This window comes from Pelecanus crispus, chromosome 8 (genome assembly GCF_030463565.1).
Source record: "Pelecanus crispus isolate bPelCri1 chromosome 8, bPelCri1.pri, whole genome shotgun sequence".
NCBI classification, from domain to species: domain Eukaryota; kingdom Metazoa; phylum Chordata; class Aves; order Pelecaniformes; family Pelecanidae; genus Pelecanus; species Pelecanus crispus.
Window position 1 is genome coordinate 43,944,299 of NC_134650.1, and position 26,803 is coordinate 43,971,101.

At 38.4% G+C, this 26,803-nt stretch overlaps 1 protein-coding gene across 1 annotated transcript in view; it reads left to right on the top strand.

Moving 5' to 3' along the window:
- The window catches only part of CDH13 (cadherin 13), a 498,153-nt gene that overhangs the window by 90,069 nt on the left and 381,281 nt on the right, over window positions 1-26,803 (top strand). Inside the window, 1 exon segment of the mRNA XM_075715390.1 lies at window positions 6,783-6,894. Coding sequence (XP_075571505.1) covers window positions 6,783-6,894 — 112 coding nt within the window.

Sequence of the window (26,803 nt, forward strand, 5' to 3'; positions counted from 1 at the left end):
GAGAATGCTTATCTGGAATTCCTTGTATATTTTGCACATGTGCAAACTTAAGCAGGCACAATGAAAGGTTACTGAGATGATCAAAGGAATGTATCCTTATAGGAGGAGATTGAAAGAGCTTGGTTTGTCTAGCCTAATAAATTGAAGACTTGGAGAGGAGAAAGGTTAATTAAGTTATGAGACAAGACTTGTAGGAGAATAAATGGCTGTAAATTGACCATGAACAAATTTATTCTGGAAGCTACAAAATGACCATCAGAATAAGGGTCCAGAATTGTGAAATGCAGGAGGAATTACTTACGATCGGGATCAAGTGATCCAGCCAGGAGGCTGTTGTGCCTGCTTGTGGTGCCAGACGTTGTTCCTTCCAGGCTTGTATAACGCTTTTCTGGGTTCCCATGTCCAGGGAACTATAAACTAGCTCAAGTTCTGATGCATGGAAGATATGTTAGTAAGAGTTTATGAAAAAATTTAATTTTAGGGTGCAGTTTCATGGCAGCTTAACCAGATTAAGTGCAGACTGTGATGATTTCGCACCTGACCACGTTTTTCCAGCTACACTATTCTGTGGGCATTGGCTTTTGCAGGCTACCTGGTGACTTGATTCAGGGAGCAGATGTGACTGGAAGAAGAGCAGAAAAAGTTATTGGTTTCCAGGCAGGTCAGCACCTGGGGAGAGAGGAATCGTCCCAACTCTGGCTTCAAATGGGGGTGCCGTGGAAGTGCTCCCATACTTTCTTGTACACTTCTTATATTATCCTTCTTCACCCTAAGCAGTGTGGACTCCAGAGTTGCTTTGGGCTCTGAACAGACCCTGGGGTCGTATCTTAACAAACAGGTACTGCCTCTTCCAGACATCTTGAATTTCAGAAGGGAAGTAGCTGGCTGTTCAGATGCTAGTGCTGGTAAATTGCTTCTTGAATAACTTAACAAGATTTCCAGTGTCATGGAAGATGCACACCTTTTACTGAATATGTGATAAAATTCTTATAATAAACATACATTCACAAGGAAAGTGCTCATAAAAAGAAAGTTCCTGTACTAGATAGTCTCACAAAAGAGTTTGTCATACTTTTTTTTCCAGTTAATGGATGCCTACCACAGTCACACCGCTTAGTGACAGGAGAACTGAATTCATTTGAGCCAATAAAGTCATTCTAATTTGCATTTTCATAGCCCACTCTTCAGTACTCCAAGTGTGACTTTCACTTTTAGGACAGAGCTATGCGGTAAATGGATAGGTAGGCCCTTTAAAAGAATATTTATCATCCTTGAAGAATCTTAGTGCCAAATCTTAATAGCGTTTCTTACAAAAATGACTGGAATTCACTATCAGATTTAGAGGTAGAGCTGCAGAGATTGTGAATACTCTTTTTCTGAACCTTTTTCCTGATAAAAAGAAGAGAGGTTAAAGCATAAAACAGAGAAAATTTTCCCTCCAAAATGAAAGTACTGAATAAAAATTTCCCCAAATCATAGTGCTCTAGAAATCAAATTAATGCAAATGAACTGTGTGTTTTGTTTAATTTAGTCACTTTCAGAGATAAATAATTCAACATACCTTTATGCAATGTTAAAATACCTTTGTTAATTATGTCAATCAGAGGGTAAGTTATTCAGGCTTTTGAGATTTTTTTTTTTTGTCTGTTCCGATGGATGTTTAAAAAAAATACAGAAGACAAGGAGAACTTCATGTCCAGTCTGTGTGTGATTTGATGAAACAATTGCCTTGGGACCTGCTGACACTCTAATTGGAGTCTGCATAATGCAGAATTAGGACCTTACTTAAAGCAGTGCTCTCTTTATTCTGTTTAAGTACCCCTCTGTTAATTTCATTTAAATAACTCCCTCATTTAAATCTTGAGTAAAAACCTAAAGTCAATGAATAGTTCTTACTGACTTCAATGAAGGCAAGATTTCATCATCTCTGCAAATCGTTGTGACTGTGTGCTGCTTAGTACTTGTTTTTCTTCTCTGATGGCTTCCTCCCTATCCATTTTTGTGGGTCTAGTGTTGCAGCACCTGAAGGTAGAAGGGGTTTTGAGATTCAAAGACCTTGATCTGCATGATAAAAATATTTTGTCATGTGCAATTTAATTCAGTGTTGGCAGTTCTCATTATTCTGATTACTTTTTTTCCTCTCAGTTCTCAGCTTTTAGGATCACCGTATTTTATATGAAAATCTGAAGTTTTCATATGCAAAAAGCAAATTTTAGTTCTCATATTTCCAGAGAAAAGCTCAGAAGCATAAATTTTCAATACTCGCTTCCAAGTAAATGAGTCAAATGAATAAAAAAGAAACCCCAAAACCATACCTCCAAAAAAAACCCCACCAAAAACTCCAAGCAAAAAAAGACAACGACAACCCTAACTTCTCAGGAAATTACTCATAATTTTTGGACTTTTGAGATTATTATTATTATTAAAAAAGAGTGCAATTTCTATTTTAGCTCTTCTTTTCTGGGTTTTTTTTGTTGGTTTGTTTGCACTTCAAATTACTCCCCTGAAGTCAGAGGTAGAATGTGGTCCTACAGCATGCTGCCCTATGAAATGAGATTTGTTTGCATTTATTGTGTGTAAAATTCATGTCTGGACAAATGGTTTTCACAGGTGTCTGCACTTACATCTCAATTTAAATAAAGTCTTGCACAAGGATGAATTTCGCACTACAAGAATGTGTGTGAAATGCAATTAATATTCTGAAGCCTGCATTTTTGTGATAGAAAGTTGACCTCATACAGGTAGGGCTAACGAAGATATGAGAGTGTTTGTGGTAAAAGGTGAGAAAATTAATTTCCAGAGTGAGGATGTGGCCAATCAAACCTGAGTGCAGGTGTTTCATGTGCATGGGTGAGTCAAAAAGGAAGTAAAGGTTTTGAATTTCTGTGCAAGGTCATTTTGGAGACTAACTGTCAGTCACCAGCAGAGGAGGTAGAGGAAGCTTGGTTTTTGAGATGTGGTAATACCCAAAGGTACTTTAACATCAGGGGTTTTATTAATTTCCTCTGCAGTATGGTATTAAAACTGCCATCCTCTTTTGCTTTCCAATCCATATTCTATGTGAGTAGCTTTCAGTGCAAATGTTGAGGTCAGTCAAGGTCACCAGCATGTGTGTGCTGTTTTATTAACGAAAAAAAAAAGGTGTTTCATAGCGTTGATACCTCATCAGAAGTATAGTTCTAGCCCAGTGACCAAACTTGCACAGGAGTTATCTGAACTGGTGACATTTCCTTATAGTGACTGGTAATAAATTCAGAAAGACAAATTGTCAGGATATTGAAAATGGGTCTTCACTCTGTACTTTTCTGAAAAGCAGTAGGTTATGAAAAACTTTGATTCTGCTTGTCAGTGAACATAGGATCTGTAGGTCTGAGTAGTCACAACTCCCTGGTTTGCTTTTCAGACTTCAATCCCTTCAGATTTTCATGAGCAAATGATGTTTGCTGCATAATTGTCATATTCTTTTTTCTTAGTAGTGGGTGAAGGATGCTTTTGTACTAATTGCCCAGTACTTACTTGACTAGATGTCTGAACAATATTTATGTATTCCAAATTCTGCATATATGACATTTAAACATTATTTTCTGTGTATGTAGCTGAAGTCTTTCTTTAGACAGCTATCAGCCCATAACCCCTTTTATTATATCCAAAAATATGAAATCTACATGGTGCTTAAATTCAGAATGTATTCTGCTTTGAAGAATATTCTCTTTTCCTTCAACATATATCTGATTGTTTTATTTTTTCCAAGGTATTTTTTAAAGACTTTTTCTCCAAAGTGAAGAACCTCAACAGAAATTATTTTAATGAGATAGACATTTAGTTCAACAGAAGAAGTTTCTTTGTGAGAAAAATAAATTAAAAGAATAATGTGCTTTTAAAAGATAATTAATTAAAAACTCTCAGTGTGGTGACAAATTTAACATCTTGTCTGACATGTTGAGAAGAAAGTGCCTGGAATTGCACAAGTAGAATAAAATGTTCCATTTCACAGCAAGGCCAAGCCTGAGCCTTGTAATTATTTCAAAGGGAGTAAAGGTCATTTTCTATTTGCTACATCCGTATTATGTGAGGCTTCTGTACCAGGCTTACAGAAGTTAACTCATGACCTATTTAGATTGCCCAGATTTCAAAGTCAACTTACACTGTCACAAATCGATAAAGTAGACATATTCCCTTCTCTTAAGTACTGACATAGATGATGTCCAAAGCAGGCTTTTTATTTATAGCTCCGTAAGACAAGACTTTCGACTTTAAGATGCCAGTAGCTGGGAGATCAGAACATGATTTGCCTCTTACTTGTTGTGTTAATCCTTTAGGAGAAGAGTTGTTAAATTTCAGCATATATTGCTTGGGCTATTTTTCTGCTGTGGATTCGTTATATGACTTTCCTTTAGTTGTTGCTTGCATCTTGAGATTGGAAGAATTTTCCTTCTGCTGTGATTGCATTTTTATGCATATTCATTCAGCAACAGTGTGAGTCAGAAAGACAGGTACTTTAAAAATGCACCTGTGCACACAGAAAATGTGTACAGAAAATGCATGTGTGTCTTTCTGTGCATGTGACCATTTAAATACATATCAGGCTAATTTTTTAAATTTTTTTTTTTAGAATCAGTAAGCGGGTGTTATGCACAGTTTTGAGGGCAGGCTCTGAATATGTCAGTTCATGTTTGCAGATGTTTCGTGTTTCATACTGGAAGGCCGGAGGGGACATGTCCAATTCTCAACACCTATAGAGTCCAGAATCTCCAATAAAATCAATATATCAATGTCAATAATTGAGTAAGGGATTAGGCATTGTGGTTTTAAGCCTTTATAAGAAAGGCACCAGTTACGTTGACATACAGAAGTGAATAGTAGTCAAGTGTATTGCACCTTGCTTGGTGTATTACTTTAAGTCTTTCTCTTCTTGGTTAATCCTTCAAAGGGACAAACGTAGAGCAGGTCAGGATGGAAAGCAAAGTCATCCCTCTGCTGCATTTGACTACCACCAGCTTAATTGTCATGAAATATTCTGGCTGTTTCTCACAGTCTGCTAGCACGTCTAGCCAAGCTTTTATAGCAAATGTCAGTGACATGAAACAAATGATCCAGCAGTTGGTTTCAATAAGAACAACTAATGCAGACCAGGTGGGGTATTGCTGCCTTTGGATTTTACAAATGGGATCACATAAAACTTACAGTGAGTGTGAAGTGCATGAAGGGAGACAGCAGATAATGTATTGCTTTGATTTAGAGAATGGACTATGAGTGGTGGTTGAGAGGGAAACATGCAGATGTTAAAAATTTGTGGGACATCTCTCTAGGATCCGGATCAGCATACCTAGATGATAATGCGGTGGAGGTAGAACTGAGAAATGTGTGAGATGCTGCTAAGGGGTTGGGAGAAGTGAGAGTGCAGTTTGTCACTGGAGCTGGTGAAGAAGAAAGGAGGCTTCAGCATTCACCTGTGTGGTGTAGGGGAGACATTGTCCTCACTTTACTGCTCAAGAGCTTTATTTGCAAAATTGTACTCGCGTGTTGAGGATGTCTTGAATAAATAGACCCATTTGTGCAGGGCCACTTGAAGTTTAGAGCGAAAGTCATTCAGAACCACTGTGTTTGACCATTTTCTTCTTGGTCACTACGTTTGCCCTCTCTCCTTGATTTGTCTTTGGCTGTCCAACAAGCAGCAGATTGGTCATAATAACTTTGAGATCAGAGTACTCTGTACACCAGCTGTAAGTCAAGTTTTGAAAAACACCTTTGGAGGTTCTGAAGCAGTAGTTTTGAAAAGGCAGTTGCACATCTGTAGGCTGAAAAATACAGTTTTGGCTTTTCCTACTCTTGAACTTGCCTCCTTTTGCCTCTCTCTTTAACCTTTTAAACTTTTTAGTAATTTTTTTTTCTTGCTGCCCCTTTCTTGGACATTCTTACCCCCATGCTCTCATTTAAAAACTGCCAAGAAAAACAGCCTTTCAGGTGGTTGTCTCTATTCAGGGATAGAACACAAACCTTCAGAGACTGAAACTAGCATCATACCTATTTCCAACCAATTTTATTTTGCTTTTAAGCTTCCTCATTTGCTAAGGTGTTCCTGTGGTGACAAGGAACTTTGACCATGTACTAACAGTGACACAAACTGTATTCAACTTTAACCTTCAGCTCCAACTTCACTATGATGCACACATTTCATTTTCAGTCTTCCCTTGGTGTAAACAAGCTTTTGATTACAGGGAAAATGGACAAACTGTGGCTTGGGGGGAAGGCAACAGTTTATCTTTGTTAGCCAAGAAGTTCTTTTATAAAGGAAACTTCTGTGACGTGAAACTTAACCCTTGAGTAAAGAATTCCTTCTGTAACTTGGTGATCAACTTTCTAAAACTAGGTTTGCAGGCCCTATCAATTATTTAAATCAACTTAAAAGTGCTTAATTTAAGCATATATTTAAGCCTCGCTGTGATTTTAGGAGCAATATTACATCCTGTGTTTTCATGAAAACTAATGATATCCTTTATTGACAATCTGAACTGAACTTAACCTTGAAAGCTGCTATTTTGTAACTTCCATGCCAGCCCATGTTATATAAAAACAAAAACCTTACATAAAAAACTGTTTAGCAAGACTTGAAGGGGAAGTGTGATGTGACGGATATTTTGTTTTATGAGCATGGAGCCCAATGTTTTGTTTTTATGAGCACTGAGCCTAAACCCAGTATCATTCCCAGAAGCTAACGTGATGGATGAATGAGTGGATGTTAAAAGTCCGTTTCCTTTTTTTTTTTTTTTCCCCCCCCTCAGGTTCTGCTGCTTGCCTATGCAGAAGATTTAGAATGTGTCCCTGGATTCCAGCAAAAGGTTTTTTATATTGAACAGCCATTTGAATTCACAGAGGACCAGCCAGTCCTGAACCGTATGTTATTTTCATATATTACTATTGTGCAAAAATCAGAACTGCTTATGTATTCATATCACTCCTGCCATCTACCAGAAAGCTTTTTTCTTTTTTTTTTGTACACAGGATTTTGAATATTGCTATGATTCTGTCTGGGTTCCCCTGCATTAATCCTATATCTCTACAGACTTTACTCTGTTCCAGGTATTAGAGATGGCAAAATGCTATATGTAATCACTTAGGACAATGTGAATATTGTGAAAACTTAGAATCATCCCCTTTTTAGAAGTAAATTTACTCTGAATTGTTTATAGTCTTTCCTATAATCTTGGAAATCAGGGCTTGCCTAACAACGTTCCACTATTAATTAATCTCTGCAATTCAAGTTTAGAAGCTTATATCCTAGAAGCTTCGTTCAAAGCTGGTGCAAGTCCAAGTCTTTACCTGAAATTCAGATGAGGCTGGACGAAGCTTGTGATCATCAGTGATAGCAAATTGTTACTACCTGTATTGTAACAGTAATATTTCCAATGACCAGGTGTCCCATTATAAAATGCAGTCTGGCACTGTTATACTCAAAGCATTAAACTGAAGGACATTTAACTGTCTCTCAGTCCTGGTGTTAGTTCATTCAAATCCATCAGCGAGCAAGCGTTACAACTCATTCAGTTCTGCGGCTTTGGGACTTCAAGACTGTCAAACTAAGGTGGTGCCTTATCCAATGGTCAAAGATTTTGAAGACTTAAAAAAAAGATACTAAATGCTGCCATTTTCATAACTTCCAAACATGCCAGCATTTTTACAGGTGATACATATTACTAATAGTTTCTTTGTCATGCTTGGTTGCTTGCTGTTGAACCAGGAATTCTTCCTGGTACGCAGCATGGGACAGTAGTGCTTGGCATCTACGTACAATGTCTAGATCCTACAATGTGATGCATAGTGATAGCTTGGTGAAACCAAGAAATGCGAAGCAATATTACTCACTAAATGCACATTTCCCATCTCGGTTCCCTCCAGATATTGTTGCTACATATTGATATATTTTCACTGTTATGCATGTTTGGATGAAGGTGTAATATCTGTGAATGCTCATTTTAAAGTAGCACTAACTTTTCAAAATGAAATGTCAGAATTACTTGTCAGAGTCTATTCAAATGTCTGTCTTAGGTTTAAGCTATTCAGCCTTTAACAGGTGCTAAAGCAAACCTTTAGGATAATGTTTTTAGTCTAAGCATTTTGATAAGCTGGTTAGTCCGAGTTGCATTTTAAGAGGAAATTTAGATCATAAGTAGTTATGCTATTCAGAGAAGTGAGATTATTATTCAGTTTAGGAAGGAGATTTTAAACTTCTAATTTCTTTAGACAATTTTGTTTTGTTTTAAACTCTTATTTCAAAGAATTGATGAACACATCATTCCTACATGGTTAAAAGTAGAAATTCATAGAATATAGGAAGTATAATAGATTTAATAAGCATGCAAAGTTGAAGACCTATGTAAAGAAAAGCAATATTAACAAGTTAGTGTTAAGTGGAATAAAATTAACCTTTGCTGTGTTCTTTGGCTGCTTCTGAACCTTGAGGCTGCAGCGTGTCTGCCCAGATCTCCTGCTTTCCTCCTGCTTGTCCTCCCAAACACCTAAAGGACGAGTTGGTTAAGCCAAAGTTGACTGGGCTGCTCTGTGGTGACCCAGCAAATCGCACTGGTGTGAAACTAACACAATAATTAAGATGCCGTCATTAATGTCAGGAGGAGGGAAGAGCAGGAGGAGATTTAGAAATGCCTGGAAACAATCTTCAGAATTAAATTATTTTAATAAGCCGACACTAAATTGGCCTAATGTGTAATGTTTGACAAAGGCAGACTGTCGATGCGTGATTCTAGTTAATTCAATCACTCATAAACAGTATGTCCTTCATGCAGCAGCATTAAACCTCTGCGCAGTTTCTTCATTTTGGCTGTCAACAGAATTGATATTTTTAATTGTCTGTTTGAATACTCTTTGCATGCTCTTGCATCTTTTTATACCCATTACCCAAGAGTGGTATAATTTAGCAGTTGCATTGCAATGTGAGGCTTACCAGGGCTATGTAAATTAATAGAGCGAATATGCAAAGCAGATCTATAGCAGTGATTGCTTTTGTAGTCCTTGATAAGCCAAGGAGCTCCTTAATTCTTTTCTGAAGTGCAATAAAACAGTCTTTATTGTTTTTATTCTTTTTCAATTTAAAAAAGGACCTACTGTACTTTCCGTTGCTAGTATCTGCCTTGTAATTAAATATAGGTTATGACTGGTTCTTATGTATTTATTACTTCTAAATATGGTAATGTTAATTACATTTTACATTTGCTGATGGGAAGAAGGAAGAGAAGCCCAAACTGAGAGTACAGAATTTTATCTTATTTCTTATTCTGATTTGTACCAATTCTTACCAAAGCCTACTTATAAGCTGGCAATAACAATTATATCAGTCCAATTGTGTATGCATACATACCCTCCTTCCCATTAATTTCACTGGAATTCTGTTTCTATTTCTTAGCTTTTTATCTCATTGTGCTCAGACTGAACTGTTGTTTTTGTTTTGGTTTTGTGGTGTTTTGGCTTTTTTTTCATTTGCCGTTGCATCTCACATAACAGCAACCTCCAGACTTGGACCGTTTTATTTTCCTAATTTTACCATTTATTTTTCCTAATTTTGAATTTTTTTCTCATCAGCCCCCTTCATCTTCTTATAACGTGTTTTCTGTGACCACAAACAAAATCAGGCATTGTTCTACTTGTGGTCTGCCCAGTTCTTCTCCCTGAGTGCAGTTTTCTTAAACCAGATGTTCCCTTGATGTAGTGGGAGAGGATTCATAGAGTCGCTTTCTGGAAATACTAGAGGATCTGTCCACATAACTACTGCTTTAACAAGCAATGATGTTATTGAATTTTTCTTCCTTATAGCTTTTTTTAGTTTAGACCTAGGACCATCTTTTACAATCAGAGAAGATCAGAAAGGTTGCAACATTCTTGATAAGGTCATAATTGACAGCATTTATTTACAGGTTTTTGTACCTTTCTGAAACATTTGTGGCCATGAAATGCTTCCTCATCAGCAAGCTTGTCTTTGGCGAGGCTGCCAGGTCACTGGTAGTGACAATGCTCCATCATGCCAGGCTGATAGAAAGTTCCTAATCAGACTCATCAAACGTGGAAATGTAATTGTGTTACATTAATCATGTTTATACTTAACATACATGGGGCTTGGCTTTTGGGGGTATTTTTAATTGACAATGAATCAAATAGTGCACTTGAAAAATTGAGGTAATTAACATAAAGGCGTTAGGTGATGTGTTGTGCATACTAAGCTGGGGAATACATTGCCAGTGATTTAAATGTCAAAACAAAGGAAGTTTTGACCCTTACTTGAAAAGCCTTAATTTGGATGTTAATTAACGACTGACCTCTTCTGTCTCTTACGTGATAGACTGCATGTTTCAGAGCTTGGGCTGCTTCAAGATCAGGGCTTTGTCTGTCTGCATTTGGGTACTTTTTTATTCTGTGGATTTTAACAAAGACTTTTCTATTCAACCATATTGAAAATCTTTATTTAGTCATACGACGGGAAATATATTAGTCTTCTTATCATTAATGCTTAAAGGCAGTTCTGTTGTCTAGCAAAGCTGTAGCCTCCAACAAGATTTCCTTTGTTCAAACTGCATAATGTGGGTGGAATGATCAGAGAAGACCATTCCTACTATTACAATATTGTGTGTGTACATGGATCATAGCACCGAGCACGCTCACATCAAAACATTTCCTATTGATTCTCAGATGATACCATGTGCGATTTGACTTATCACATCCACTCTTCCCACTGATTATCATGCCATTTGACTGTACAGGTGACCTCTTTCTGTGACTGTTTCATGCTATCAATATTACTGCTGTGATTCTCTTGTTTACTCTGACCCATACAGTGTGCGTTATCACACACACTTGATTCATCTCCTCCTGCTTCACTTTTTCTGCAGCTTGCTTAGAATCAATGTGGCAGCCTAATTCAATACACTGTAATACACCAAACCCTCTACAGAGTTTTAATGTGAGGTTTATATGCCAGTGTTAACTCTTCATGCTGAATATTGCAGGTTTTAGGTAACTGGAACTACAGATGGTAGTTGTAGCTGGCAAAACAACATGTTCAAGTGAGGTAAGATTTTTGGCTTGGTAATCTCTTGCAGGGAGAACTCTGGACTTTTGGGTAATAGCTAGATAACTATGGACTTTTCACCTATTCAGGTGTACATATCTGTAATGCATCCATGTTGAAATGTAGTTGTGGCTTTTCAAAATAAGTCTTTAATGCATTTTGAATGCTACAAACATCTTAAAATTACTTTCATTTCATATAAATCACTCACTATGTTAAGAAATGTACTTCTTCAGGAAATGTTGAAAAATGACTTGGTTCCTGTGTTGGGCATGTGGTAGCAGGTTCTACAGAAATTTGTCTGTCAACTTTTCTACCCAGATAGCGGAATGCTTTTTATACTCTAAAATATATCTTAATGTGCACATACCCATGTGTAGAACTTGAATACCAGAGCTTCAGTTCTGACACTTGGATACATGATTAAGACCAGGCATCTGGGACTCTGTTATGCCATGTGGACAGAAATATTGGTCAGGATTCGAAGCCAGACATTAGGGATATCTCTTAATCACACTATTCCCATTTAAATGGCTGTAGAAAGCCAAACTCACATTACCAAAATGCTAGGAAATATCTGGGGGTATGCAAAATGGTTGCAAAATTGTAGAAGTAATTTTTAAAGTGGGAGATTGGGAGCTTTACAATATGTTCATGGAGGCAGAGTGAGGAGGATCTTCAAAGGGAAGATCCTTTTGCACTTAAATATCTAAGGCATTGCTTTTTAATTGAAGTTTGATGCCTAACTCTTACACAGAGGGAGAAAGTTGTCTGCGTATGTGTTGCAAATATGTGTTGTGGCCAAGTAATATGGAACATCTCGGATGTGTCTCTGCATACATGTATGCAGATTGATGTTGCAACATAAGAGTATCATATCATCTGTTAAACTGCTTTTACGTACGATTAAAGCAAAACAAAACAGAAAAAATTATTGTTGAGTGCTAGGTGGTCAGACAGTTGCCTTCCAAGCAGTGCATGTCAGCTTATTAACAGGACCTGAGGGGAAATGAATTTAAAATAGACTGTTTGATTTTTATGCGTATACATTTAATTGAACTAGTTTTTTAAAAGGTAGGGTGTTAGACTGAACAATGTGAAAGAATTATTTAGTCTCTGAAAAACATCTTCAAGACTAAGTCAAAATCTCTCAGGGATGTAGTCAGCTCTTGTAGAGTAATGGAAGGAAAGCCATATGTGTTGGTGAAACCTCCTCTTGACATGACAGTTCCAAGTTGGAGGAAAGGAAGGTCTAAACTTGGAAAGTATCTTGTCTGTTTTGTTGAGAAAAGCCATGCAATCCTGGTTTAAAAAAAAAAAAAATGTGGGAGTATCTTTGCAGTGACAGGGAATGCTCTGTTAATGGGTTGGTCTGGATTTAGGAAGGTAAAAGTAGCAGATTACTTGGTTTGAGATGCGATTTGTTTGTGGAGATTTTCCAAGAGCCATAATGTTTTGCAGATAATACCTTTTTGACATACTTGTAGGCTTTGGTTGGCTGAATTGTGCCAGCTGTTCTTCTAATAGTCTACATCAGTGACCAACTGCTCAGTATTAGCAGGATGGGTCTCTTGCTCAGTGCAGTGCAAACCTTGTATTAATAATGTCCCCAGGTGCTTCAATGGAAGACTTCTAAGTTTCTTTCCAGTTGTCAATTCCAAAACAAAAATCAGGTTACCTAAGCTATTACTCCCTAACTGATTAACAATGCAGGCCAAGAGGCAGCCTCATTCTTTGCAGGTGTACAAACATGTTGGAAGGCCAAAATCTATCTTTCAGGAAAATGTAGGTAGCTTAGCAAACTAACAAACTGGACAAACTCAGCAAGCAAACAGTCTGACACTAATTGCTTATGGTTGACAAAATTTAACAGGATCATCTTCCTGGGGAAATGAGGGGTAGGGGTGTATGACTTCTGGTTATAGTTTAGAGCTGGGGTCATGCTGAAGAGGCTACAGCATCAGTCCAGCCTTGTCAGGAGGAAGCTGCTGTTCGTATCTGACAAACAGATGCAACACAAATTACTGCATGCTGAGATGTTAATGCATTTCTGTAGTACATAGCTTTGTATTTTCACAGACCGCATTTCTGACGGAACTTTTAATTTAAGGATCTTAGGAAAGCACCATTCAAAAGAATCATGGCTAGCTAACCTTTTCCATTACATTTCAAAGTGCAGCGTGGACATTTAGCAAGAATTAATGGGAGTATGTGAGGTTAAATTTTCCTTTAAACATAGACTCTCATTGAATTTAATGATATCTTAAAGCACGGAAGTATTCTTGAAAATAATTGTAGATGTAGTTCACAATTAATTCTTGGCTTTTAGGATTTCTCTCTGCTAATCCAAATCAAATTATAACTTTTCTAATGTAATTATGCTCGTGCTTCAACTCACAGTTTTCCTTTCCCTTTGCTTATTTAGAGCAGTCTTCCCGGACAGAGCAATCTGCCTGTATGCATCAGCTATTGTCAGCTTTAATGGGCGCATCTCCTTTTTACAGAGCTTTCTTGTGGCATGTGATCTCTCAGTCTCTCTGAGAATAAGTGATGCTGGCAGTAAACTCGTGAAGGCTTTCAGAAATTTATTAGATTGAGTGCTTTTTTTCTAGCTGGAGGCTAGTGTTCCTGATTTTTGTCCTATGTCTCTGCTCAGCTTATCCACCTGAGCACTCTCCTCTAGAGAGGGGAAAGCAAAAGTAACTTTTTATGGATTGATTCTGAGAACCCTGGTCATTTTGGAATGACTTTGTGCATATTTGTATGCCTTGTACCTACCGCTTCTTCTTGGGCAGACAAGTGACGCTGTAGATGGTGAAGTGCATGTCATGTTCTGTGATGTGAATATTAACTACAATGTTTGTGTTGTGCTTTTTTTTTTTTTTAATCCCTGAAAAAATATTGATCCTGGTGAGTGTTGGGATTTGCTGAAATAAGAAATTGGCTAAAGAAAGCCTGCCTGAAAAGGATTATCTTTAACAAAAATCTGAAATTCCTTTACTAAAGAATTCTTTTTAAACAAGGTGAAAATAAAATTGGGAGCCCTGGGAAGGCCTAAAAGACAATTTCTGTAGCGATCTGGAATGTTGCTTTTTAGACAGGAGCTCCACTTTCAATATTAGCTTTGATTTGTTTCCTTTCTTTAAAAAAAAAAAAAAAAAAAATCAGTTCAGCCTTCCCTCTGTCTTGGCTGTGGAGAGAACTGAAGCAGAACTGAGGGGCCTTTAAAGAAGGCAGCAAAACAGAAGCAATACTGCAGCAGCTTGCAGGTAGCCGATAGCAAAAAGAGAAAGTCGACACTGAAGTTGTAGCCAGCATTGGTATGTCTTTGACACTTGTGAAACACTTGCTAGCAAGTACCAGAACTTAAATGCAGGTTAGACTGAAGTAAATGATAATCTAATCGATGCATGGGACCATTCTGCAGCCAGGGATTCGGGTTTATTTTACTGAAGGGCAAATTGCAAATCTCTTATATCCCGTACCAACAGTGGTGTGAACATTTTGGCTAGACCTAGGTTTATGTATAGACTGAGCTGTCCTGTCTTGCAACTTTTGCCAAAATACTGTGAAGAAGGTTGTAGAAAATGGGTGTATTTTTTATTTTAATTTTATTTATGTTACTTTCTATAACTGGAATATATTTATATTCTCTACTAACTGTACTGATAAGAAACATTGTTTGTGTAAATACATTCAGGCACATGGGTTTTGTTTACCTTCTTTTGTGTGGCAGTGAACTAGTGGCAACAGAAAATGTGTTCAGGCTTGCTAGAAAACCAAATTGCCTGGTTACAAGTAGGACTCCTGCAGACTTTATTTGGCTGGAATTTTAATTACAGTGCCAGCTCTCAACTCCTACAATAAACCAGTAGGGACACCACTATAATTTGACCTTTATAAAACATTAACACCAACCTATACAAAAATATAACTTCAGCTTTAAAGAATAAATACAGTGGGAAGCAGAATTCAAGGAATTACAAAAATAAAGTGTGCACATACTATTTTTATTTTTGGAAAAAACACAAAAATACACTGGTGTGGACACCAAAGCGGTGTTGGTGTGTTTGGTTCCCTGTATCCCATCTTCTGGTCCTCACACAAAAATGCTGCACAGTTGGCAGAAGAATCTTGTCATGGTTTTATTATGCCTCTGGGCAAACAGTCCTGCTGCGAGGCTTAGAATAAAGGATATGATACAAACCATATGGGAAATGTTGACGTATAAAGAAACAGAGCCTGTTTCTTTCCTCAGAAGAGTCAATTCAGGAAACCTCAGGTGCCTACTTTCTCCCTCTGAATCTCTTCTTGTCACTCTTCTGTCTCCTCTCCCTCGCTGTGTTCCCTGGAGCGGGAGGTATTCACGACAGTCAGCTGTTGTGAATTGCACCCTGGGCCGAGTGCTCCTCTGTCCTACCCACAGTCACAAATGAACAAGGTGGGGCTCGGAAGGAGGAACAGAGTAGGACAGCCTATGCCGGAGTTGCATGGGAATGTCAATGCAACAGCACTGTTGGAACATGAAAAGGGTACTGGCTCCCAGCAGCATGCAGCACCATAAACAGCCAGAAGTACAAATGCATTTTGGGTTCATTCTGACTAAAATACTCCCCGAGTCATGGTGTGGCAGCTCCCAGTATTTTGTAGCCCTGTCATCGTGGAAAGGTGATTAAGAGTGTGCTGCAGGTCTTCCATTGTCTTTAATATCATTCAAAGCACAGTTTAATGAATTTTACCCTTTTGTGAAGCTGAATTGGAGTTGTAAACATAAGATACTTTAAATGAATTGGTTTTTATGTCCCATAATAAAAATCAAATTTGAAGATGTTTGAATGCCAAGGTTATAAGTTTGGTTTTTTTATTATAAGTTTTTTATGTGACCTAAACCATTTTTGTTTTCATTGCCTATGTCACCTTTATTTTGCTGGTTGTTTGACAGGTGAAGCATTAACTGCCCAAATCTATCATCCTTTAATTGTACTCCTGATGTTATGTTTCACAACACGTTACCTTATGGATAGCGCTGTTACTAAGATGCACCTATTGCTGTGATGCATAAAGCTATATGCCAGATATACTGGGGAAAAGAAAGAAAGAGTAAGAGCGTATATCACTTTCTGGGCATGGAACGTTTCAGAACTCAAACTTTCACCAGCCTAACGGTTCACAGGCCTATTTGTGTTGTGTTGAAGAGCTGTCGCACATGGAGCGGTATGTCTGCATTGCTGTGGGGAACACCACCATTCCAATAATTTCTCTGTCTGCGTTCAAGGAGAGGCTTCCTCTGCCATCTGGGCACTTGGGGGTGGGTGGGTGTGAAGTATTTGCAGCAGATTGGCTCCTCTCCTTCGGTGTACAATGCTCAGCCACATCCTTGTTGACTAAAAAATTTCCTTAGACCTGAAGGCCAGGCAGGCCTGACAGAAGCATAAGGGAGTTTCTTTAATTTCTCTGTATGAGTTTGTGATCAAACATGACGCTGGATGCAAATGATATGGAGAGTAGGAAGGCAGATATTAAGTATTGTGGTCAGGGAGCTTCCCAGGGATTTTTTGTGGCTGAAAGGAAGGCCATGAACTCAGTTGCCCAAGAATCTGTGTTTGGTTGTCTAGTTACTATAGCTTTGGGGGTTTTTCTGGTGTTTTTCTTTGGCTTTAATCTTGGCTCTTTGAGGCAAAAGTGGTATTCAGCCTGGCTTGTATTTGTGGAGAAACAACTCAAGTGTGACATAGAAGAAAATAGGAAATAGTGATTTTACAATATTTTTCTAGATAAACGAAAGCAGTACTGTGGGAGTTACACAGTGTAATTTGCAACCGAAGAGCTCGCTTCATTTAAATTTTTATAAGTCAGGTTTGTGACACAGGAAATAGTCTAAAATTATCTTATCTAATGACGGAGACAATCAGCTCACTCTTCTGATTAATAAGAAAATGCAATGCTCCAAATGTTCTGGAAGATTTGGTGTTTCTTCTGAGAAATGTCAGATCTTATGCAGGTAGGCAGAAGCTTTTTGGCATAATAGAATAGCAGCTTCTGTCAACTGTAAATCAAAATAAGAAACTTTATTAAAAATGATATTATTACTTCTGGCACTTATTCTTTGAGACACTGTCTTTAATAGCTTCTCCAATAAAGTTAGAAGAAACTGAAATACAGAGGCTTTAACACTTACATAATAAATCTATTAATCTTAATGCTTCTGGAAATATTAGACATTGACTACTTACTACTGTTTTTATAAGTCAGCATCATTTCCCAGAATTGTATGATACTAACTACAGTTAGCGCTGATAATTAATTGAAATGGAATTACTTGTACGATGAATGAGTGCTGGACACATTTGACTTAACTCTTTCTGGGACTATAGCTATGCCTTAGATCCTGATTTAGCAAGGGATTTAAGCAGCACCTTAATTTAAGTTCCCTCTGCACTCTATATAGAAATTTGACTTTACTTCAGAGTACTATATGCCTAAATTCTATTAGCTTCAGCACAAGTTTTTGCTTATGCAAAATGTTTGGGTTTGGGAAAGGCTTGCCAATGGCAAAACTGTAAGGTGACTGTTAGCCATGCAGCCATGCAAAAGAAAAGGCATACCAGTTTCCTAGCACATGTGTTTTCTGTGCTGAAACGTGATTTGGAGTGATTATACTCAGAACTGTAAATGCAGCAAGAAGTTCAGCTTCCACAGATGAGCACTGTTTGTGCTGAAGTTTGGTTTTCTTGCATAAGGCTGTGCCAAAACTCACATTCTTCCTAGCTGCAAGCGATACCGGATTTTAGGTAACTGAGCAAACAAATCTAGACTCTTTTATGCTCTCTTACTGACCTCTTAAATATCCTCGGGATAGGGATGAGCACTGAAAATAGGTGGAGAAGGCTGGTGCCACACCCCTGCTGCCTGCGCTACGTAGGCGAAAGCCTCGGGAAGCTGGGCTGCTGGCAGGGCGCCGGCCGAGGAAGGCGGTGGGGAATGAGCAAAGCTGCCTTGGGCTGAGGGGGTACAGCCCTTGCTAGAACAGCTGGTACTGCCCCCATGAGAACGGACAGATTTAAAAGTTTAATAAAGATATCAATATTTGTTAAGTAAGATTAAAGGCCAGGTTTAATGTGACCAGATTGGAAATGGTGGGTTACAGGTAAAGGTCATAAAATTGGTCTTGGTCTAGCTTTGCCATTTATACTGGTCTCTAATGCCAGGTCTATAGTACGATCTTCCTGCTACAGCTGGGGGTTTAGAAAACCCAGTAGCAGCCCCTGCGTTCAGTTTGTCCTATGAAAGTATCGGCATGAATTTGCATATTGCCAGTTTAGGAATGGTGGGAGAGAGCCGGTTTTGCTCAAGATGAAATCTTGAGTGCTTATTTCCATCAAGACAACAGAAATCCATAGTGCCCACACAGATCAATTAAAGAGCCTGTTAAGAGCAAAAGAACATGAGCAGGTAGCCAGGCATTGCATGCTCTGCGGGGCCTGCACGCAGCAGCCTACCGGAGTTGGGTATCTGTGCGATGCGGTGAGTGATGGCCCCACCGAGCCAGCTGCAGATGGGACTTGGCCGGGTAGTTGGCTAGTGATGCGCAGAAGCAAGAATGGCAACTCCTGCCTTTCTGGAGTGTTTTTAAAAAAAAAAAAAAAAAAAAAAAGACTATCAACCAAAACCCCACCAAACCAAACAAAAAAAAAACAACAAAAAATGACTAGAGCCCTCAAAGCAAGATTCAGGCAAATACAGCATAGTAGACAGCAAACCTCTGCTTCTCTTCTTCGTGTCCTCTCATCTCTCTGACAGTCTTCGAGAGTCTCCGTGGCAATCTTTGAGATCTCATGTGCCACAGAGCGTTTTCTCATCTAGGCTTTCCTGAGGAGCACAGCTTTTACTTGGATCTACACGTGCCATATGCCCAGGAGGGTGAAATCTTTTAACTAGGCACATATGCCCCCGCTTTACCCTTCTGTTGCCTCTTCCTTCTGTTGAAACTGTTATATGTTAAAGGGATTAATTACATGTGAATTAAATGAGTGACTCCATAGCCTGGTAGTTTGCACATTTTTGCATGAGCGAAGGTTGTTTCAGTCCCTGCTCACCTGAGTGCTTATACACTTCTAATGCTTTTTTTTAAAAAAAAAAAAAAATTAAAACCATGAGGAGTATTAGTAATTTTAAAATAAGTATTTTTATAGGTGTTTTAATAAGTATTCAGGGAACGGGAGATGGAACTGGAACCTGCTTGTGATGTGTGCAGGAGGATATTTGGATATAATGATTTAAAAGTATGTAGAAACATTTTAACATCAGTTTCAGCAGGAAGCAGAGGAAGAAGTGCCTTATTCTCTGGATTTTCAAGTTGCATGCTAGAGTACCATTCCTGTGATTTGCTTTTTTTTCTTTTTCCCTGCAATGATTAATTGGATACAACTCAAATGGCTCCAACAAAAGGGGCTGACACAGCTTGCTGGTTAGGAGAGTTTTCTAAAAAGTAGAGGGGATCGTACAGGCTCCATCAGCGGAGCAGCTGAACTGGAACCTTCCAGATGCTGGTGCAATAGTGGAGTTACTGGGTATATGAAGAACACCACAGCTCTTCCTCCTCCACCTCATAGTTTTCTAATTCTGGAACCTTACTTATTTTTCCTACGTTTTTTAGATATCCAGCCTTTGTTTGTCAAGAGGAATGCTTTCTGTTGTGTTGAATAATTTTTTTTTATTATTATTGTTTAATTTTGGCAAGAAAATTATTTTCCTTTTGAATTTGATTCTGGTGGAACCCTTTCCCTCAACACCTTGTGCTTGGCAGCTGAACCAAAAATAAATTATTTGCACAGCTCTAATGGTGTCAGTAAATTGATTTCTGTAGAACACAAGACTGCATTTCCTCTCTGGAATGCCCTAAAGTGATCATTATTAATGATAAATGACAATAGAAATTTTGCAGGGAAATTAATAACTTAGATGTTGCTATGAAATGAGAAAAGCAACATGGATGCCCTTGAAGGATCCTGAACATCTCTTCCTTTGTGCATCATCTGCTCCTTGTTCATTAATAGATTACAGGAAAGCTATACTCTGATTTATTTGCCATCTGGCTTACTCTATTAAGAGCAGTGTTATCAAAAGCAAAGGAGATTACATAGCTGTGTTACCTGGGCCTGTGGTCTTGCATGCCAGCAGGAGACATGAATGGTTGGCATTTCACTTGGTTTTTTTGAACAAAGCTTAAGACCTCAACTTGAAGTGGTAACGGTTGATTTCCATGAGATCAGTGGATTTAGCAAGCACGTACTTCCTCAGCCGTATTTATTTCAGAGACTTCAGATGGGAAAACAATGGAGAAATCTTCCCTTGAAAGAAGGAAATGAAACAAGAATGAATTATCTTTAAAGAAGAATTTTTGAATAGCAGTATCTCATTTGCTTCTAATAAATTAACCTGATCTTAAAGCTCCTTTTATGCCATGCTGAAACTAGTAATGGTGTTTACCAGTTCTTCTGCTGTCAAAACTGGACTCTGCAAAGTCTGATGTTCAATAATGAATGCAAATACTGTTCTGTGTGCTTCCCTCCAAATTTTGTGCTAAAAAATCTAATTAGAAGGATTACAGGAACTGAAACAAAATGGGGGAAAATATATATTAATTTTTTTTCCCTGAAAAAAGATAGAAATATAATTGACTATTTTGATGTGAAGCTTCCAAGGATTTGGTAGAAAACTCCTGTGGTATACTCATGAAATCTTACAGGAATTATAAAAAGTGCTGAATGCTGATCTGTGAATGCCATTTGTAGCTGACTTCATGCAGCTCTGTTTTACCTCTGGAAAGTAAAATCAATTTCAGATTAACTTTGACAGGGAGGTGTTGAGGTGTGTGAGTCAGCACAGATATTTCTGCCAGCCTGTTGGGAAGACAAAGAATTGTGATGGATATTATCAATAACAGTGCTAGCCTGAAAGTAAAATTGGCAAACTAAGTTAAGAAACATTTTCTTGCCTTGTCCTGGCACACTTCATGAAAAACTAAATTTTAAGTTAAGTTTTGGGTTTGTACACTGGTATTATCTTGAGATTTTGGAGCTTTTTTCCCCTCTCCCTTTGCAAAATAATGCTGTTACTGCTTTTACTGTGTTAGAGGTTCCATTATGAAATCTGGAACAGGTTTTTTGTAGTCTGAAACAGTGTGTTTGGTATAAGTCAGTACAGCATGAGTGAAGCAATGAGGGATTTCACTCTTTTTATCCACAATCTTTGAGCTATATTTAATAACCCTTTATAATAATCTTTCCACTATACTGAATTATGTATTGATTCTTTTTTTTACAGTAGCTTCATTGCAGAATTCCAGAAGGAAAATAGGCTTTTAGATGTCAACCTGAAACTCTTTAATTTTGAATCTACTATTAGATATAATTCTGTGAGGACCTAATCATACATCATTTGTTTTCAATGAAACAACTCTCATTGACTTTACTGAGAGCTGGCTGAGACTCGGATTGAACTATTGCCATGTTATTGAAAGTATAATAAGCATTTTGATTCAATTCTCAATCTCTTTCATGGTCTTATATTTTAGCTCTGCTATGCATCTGGTCCTGCTACATCTAGCAATATATAGGGTACTGCAAGCCCTGACTGTAGCTTTCAGGGAGACACTTGTAGAGTTGACTTTAAAAGTAAAGATTGGTTACATTTTTTTTTTTTTTTTAAATTGTAAATTTTGTTAATGAAGGCATTGCAGATGCTGCGTGTTACAGAGGAGGAATCTGGGAGATGGGTTTGTGGCTCTGGTTGCATGGGTTCCTTTGGCTGAAGTTCCAGAGGTTAACAGTTCTGTTGCATGCAGAGGTCTCTGATCATTGATTTTTAGTGGCTGCTGTTACAGAAAGTAAGAGTGGCATTTAAGAGAGACAAAGCACCTTATTAAAGTTAATGCCTTTGATTTGCTTCAAATCATCTGTAATCCATGTGGACCTGTCATAATTTATACCTTGCTTGGTCACAGCAATAAGTCTAAAACTGTCATGTAATCTGCATCAATGCCTGTGCACAAGAGAAATTACACGTACTGCTTACTAAAGTTGGTGTCGTGGTATTTATCCCTCATTGCTTAGAAGGTTACCCTCAGCTTAATTGGTGTGTCTCATTATTTATATTGCTAGGAAAAAAAGGATTAAATACCAGGAGAGAAAGATAACAGAGGTTTTGCTTCATAAGATAAATAAAAATCAATTTCTGTTTGTTTCTAAACATGATAAATGTGGCTAGGTTTTTCAGTCTTCCCTGCTGCCCCCAAATTCTTGAGCCTCCTGAGGATAATCTTAATAGGATAAAGTGGCCTTTGAAAGGCAATTAGCAAGATTCCTATGAACTGGTCCATGCATGTGCCGTGCTCAAAACCCTCCTGATTAATGCTCATTTTAATTCCATTTCTTGGGATTTATTTACTCATTTCACGTATAATGTATTTAGTTCCTTTAACCCTGCTCTGTGATTTGAAAACATATTGCTGCATTTCGACTTCACGTATGGCTGAGCTGCTACCTGTTGCTCTTGCGAGCAGACCACAGCCTGGTGCAGGCTGGTTGCTCGTGCACCTCGTGGCCTGGAGCAGGGCTTTTGAGTGCCAACAGGCCAGGACGATTTCTCACTAATGCGGACTAACTAATGAGCTTGATTGCTTCAGTTTTGGGGTAGTTTGGGGTAGGTTTCTTAAGTAGACACAGAAATTTTTTTCAGCATGGGGGAAGAGAGAGTTATATAGCACTCTGACTGCTATGTGTATCTGAAGATACTTTTAACTGGGATCCTTGATAATCAAAATACCAATTTCACTAGTTGATATTAGATTTTCGTAAGAATATGATGTAGCAGCTGCGTATGGGCTATATAGCAGTGAAAAGTGAGCTTAGATCACAATTGATACAATGTTCCATACCAATAATTAATATTTTAATGATGCTTATGAAAAATGGGATCAGCGAGGAAGATACTGGGCTTTTTAGGAAGCAATTCAGCACCTTGTGCCAGCTCTCTTGATTTTATGCTGGAGAAACCATGTTTTCTGGGAGGCTTACAACTCCCACTGGAATTTAAAGCTCAGTGGAAATCTCTTCTTAACATACACCTTATGTGTTATATCCATGAAAATGACTTTTTTTTAATCTTTTCTACTGAAGAAATTTCAGGATTTGTCACTCCTTCCCATGCAGTGGGTCCATCCCCAGCCACATTTTGAGAATTCCAGGAAAAGCCAGGTTCCTGTTAAGTGTCTTCCAGCAGATACTATTAATGCATCTTTAATTAATATTGCTCCTTTGGTACTGTAGCTTCTCTGTTCAAGAAGACTCTAGCTTCGGGAGGCTTTTGAACTCTTTTCATGTGCTTGAACACCTTTTGTGAACCGCACTTCTTTCTTTTATGTTTATTTCAGTCTTCAGAAATTAGTTCAGCAGGGAGAGTGAGGTCCCAGCCACCCACCTGCTTCCTCGAGCTCAAACGCTCCAAGCATCAGCCCACCTACAGACCAGAAATAAGCAAACAAACAGATCTGATGAGAAGGTTTCAGCAAACAGCGTGTCCCTCTTGTTCTAAAATTAAATGAGATGCAGATCCTATCTCAAAACAGCCTGTTTGGGGGGAATAGAGAGGGGAAGTCCATTACTGAAATTGCATCCTATTTGCACCACATACAGAAGCATCCTGTAGCTGGTAAATAATTCTAACTGCCAGAAGTAATATGACCTCTGAGGCAGGGAATATCTTCCTACATCTGCTTTCAGTTAGTGAGAATCTTAGTAGATCACTGCTGGAAATAAATGGAGATTAGTACATTTTCCAGGCTTTACAGTACTTTACAAAGTGTTGAAAATATTAAAATAATTCAGTATGTTCTTGAAAGAGAAACATGAATAGGGTATTCAAGGCTTGGGAGTTTTGAATTGGGATGCTTCTCAGGGGTGTTTGGGGGCACTTTGCCCTAAGCACAGGCTGCTGCTGCCAAGCTGGGACCCTAATGCTGAAGGGACCTTTACACCCAGATGGTCACTTTGAGCCCATCATACTAAAATAGTTATGGGCAAGATCTGAACTGGATGGAGTCACTGTCAGCACCTGTGGTCTTCCTCCTTTATGGGCTCCCTCAAGATCTTTGCAATGTTTTCCACTTGGACTTGCTTTTATTTAGCTGGTTTCTCTGTTTATTGATCTTCAGCTGTCAGCTAATTTACGGGCAGCATTCATGCAGCACAGTGTGTACATTGTAAGGGTAGGAGATAGGAATTCACAAAGTCTTGTCAGTGTTGCTCATTAATGCACTACAGCTACATCTATAGTAGTAAATTGAACATGCCTGGGACTGCTCAGTGGCACTGGGGCTAGTTGGCACTGAACTGCCTGCATGCATACCATTAAATTCTCTTACTCTCAAAACCAGGGTGGCTGCATGCAAACTGTCTACTGTGTGTTCTCCTTGACCTATACATACTCTCAAACTATGTCTGAGAATGTAGGCAATTAGGCTGCAGCAGGGAAGCAAAACCAGGCAATAGAAGGAGCTGTACTAAATGGCATTGTGAGTTTGGGTGTAGCTTTTAACAGTGTTTGCCAGATGTAGTGGTTTTCTGTTGAGGATTCAATATGGAGGGAAAACTTAAGAGCAGTAAGAGCTGGAAAATATGTATAGGACTGTTGGAAATGCATACGATTATGAAGTTAAGACCCTAGAAAAATCATTCCTTTTCCTTGGCCCTGCTTATTGCACAATGTACATAAGTACTTCCAGTTAAGTCACCGAGACTGCTGGCAAACTTATGCAAGCACTTATGAGGAAAATATATGCTTATGTGGAATGCTGACTGGAAGTTTAGCTAACGATCTATTCAGCTCTGTGTGCCATACACAGATCACAAAACATTTACTTCCAATAATTAACTGTTTTGTAGTTTGGGGGGTTTTTTGGGGGGGTGGGGGTGGGGGGGGTGTTCTTTTTTAATCCTACTCAGGCATATTGACAAACATGGCTTTCTGCTCTACTCTTAGAGAAAGTTGCAGCTGCAAAGGTTCCTTGAGTTATGCCAATCATTTGCAGATGTTCTTCTGAAAGCAAAAATTAAATAGACTTTCTTGATGCCAATAAATTATAGAAAAATGTTAGATACGCTCTTATCTCTAAAAAATGTGTGCTGTGGTCACAATGCATCAAATACTGCTAATATAACAATGACCTTTTAAAAGAAAACACATTATGCTGTAGCTGTCTTCATATTATAATTGTGGAATGATGGTATACAAAAGTCAAGCTATTAAACAGTGGGAGAAATGGAGTGAAAATAATGTGTTTTGCTTTTGTCTGATATAGCTGTTCTGATAGGTACATTCTTCTCTTTTTTTTCCCCATATCAAGTCATGCTCTTCTTGAAATCATGCAACACAGAGATAGATCAAATACAAGGTAACATTCTGGAAAGTCAAATCCTGCTGAGTTTTGATGAGTTGGATCAAAATCCCAATGACCAAAAGCTATTTTTCAATAGCAAAAATGAGCAGAACTGCAGAGGAAGATAAGCAGGGTCCTTGTCCAAACTCCTCACGGTCAGAGCATTAGGAAATGAGGAACAAATATCAGTCTAGAGACCAGGTGCTTGCTCAGAACTAGGGAGACTTGAGTTCATTCCCCAGCAGCCACAGATTTTTATGTGGGTAGGTCATCTGAGCCAAGGTCCTCAAAAGGTGTTAAAGTACTTTTGATGATCTGTGCCTAGGTATTCTTGTCTCTGTCCATCATGTAAATGTGGAATCGGAACTCTTTCTTTCTTTGCAAATGTGTTATGTGATTGATTAAAGTCACATTTGCAAGTTCTTTGAGTGCTGTGATGGGAAGGCTAAAGGAGAATATTAAATACCTGCAGGTGCTTAGTAGATTCCAGTCATGTTCCAGATACTTGCTGGAGAAGCAGGTCTTAATTCCTAGGGCAGTTGTTCTGATGGTTTTCCTACGTGTTTATTCACTTGGAAAATATTTTTTCTTTTTTTCATTTTTCTTATCTATGCAGAATAAAAGAAGAAAAGTCTTTCTATTTGGCTATCTGTCTCCTATTAGGGTGGGTGCAGAGAAACAGGCTGGTCTGATACATTTGTGAGCTTTCTTTTCTGAAAAGCTATATTTAAGAGAAGGCTATGCTACCTCCATGGAGATGATATAACTGTGAACTATTTTAATGTACTTTGGGAGCGGGGAGGAAGACTTTTAGGTGTTTGATATGACTGCTTCTCCAAACATTAATTTTGAGGTTTGATCCCAGTGAATCTCAGTGCCAGGTTAGACTCTGCGTGGTGATTACAATGAGGAGCAGATGCATATGATTTTGCACTTGCGAAGGCTGACAGTAATTTCCCATGCAAGATGGCAGCCTTGCTAGCTGTGAGCAGCACGTCTTTTATTGCCATGCCACTTGCAAGGCGTCTCTGAGGCAGTGCAGGTAATGCAGGATTGTGTTGTGTTTGCCTAGGGAGTTAAATAAACATCTCATGCTGTTATAATTTTCCTGATTTTCCCACTGTATAAACAGATTGCTGGTAGCCTGTCAATCACCTTTTACTTTGGTGCTACTAATTACACAGAGAATCATTAAAAACAAACTAAAAAAAGTTTCAAGGCTGTATCAGATAAGTCAAAAGGTTCTAAAACATTGTGTTTATCTCCTTGGAAGATAAAGGTTTTTCAGAAGG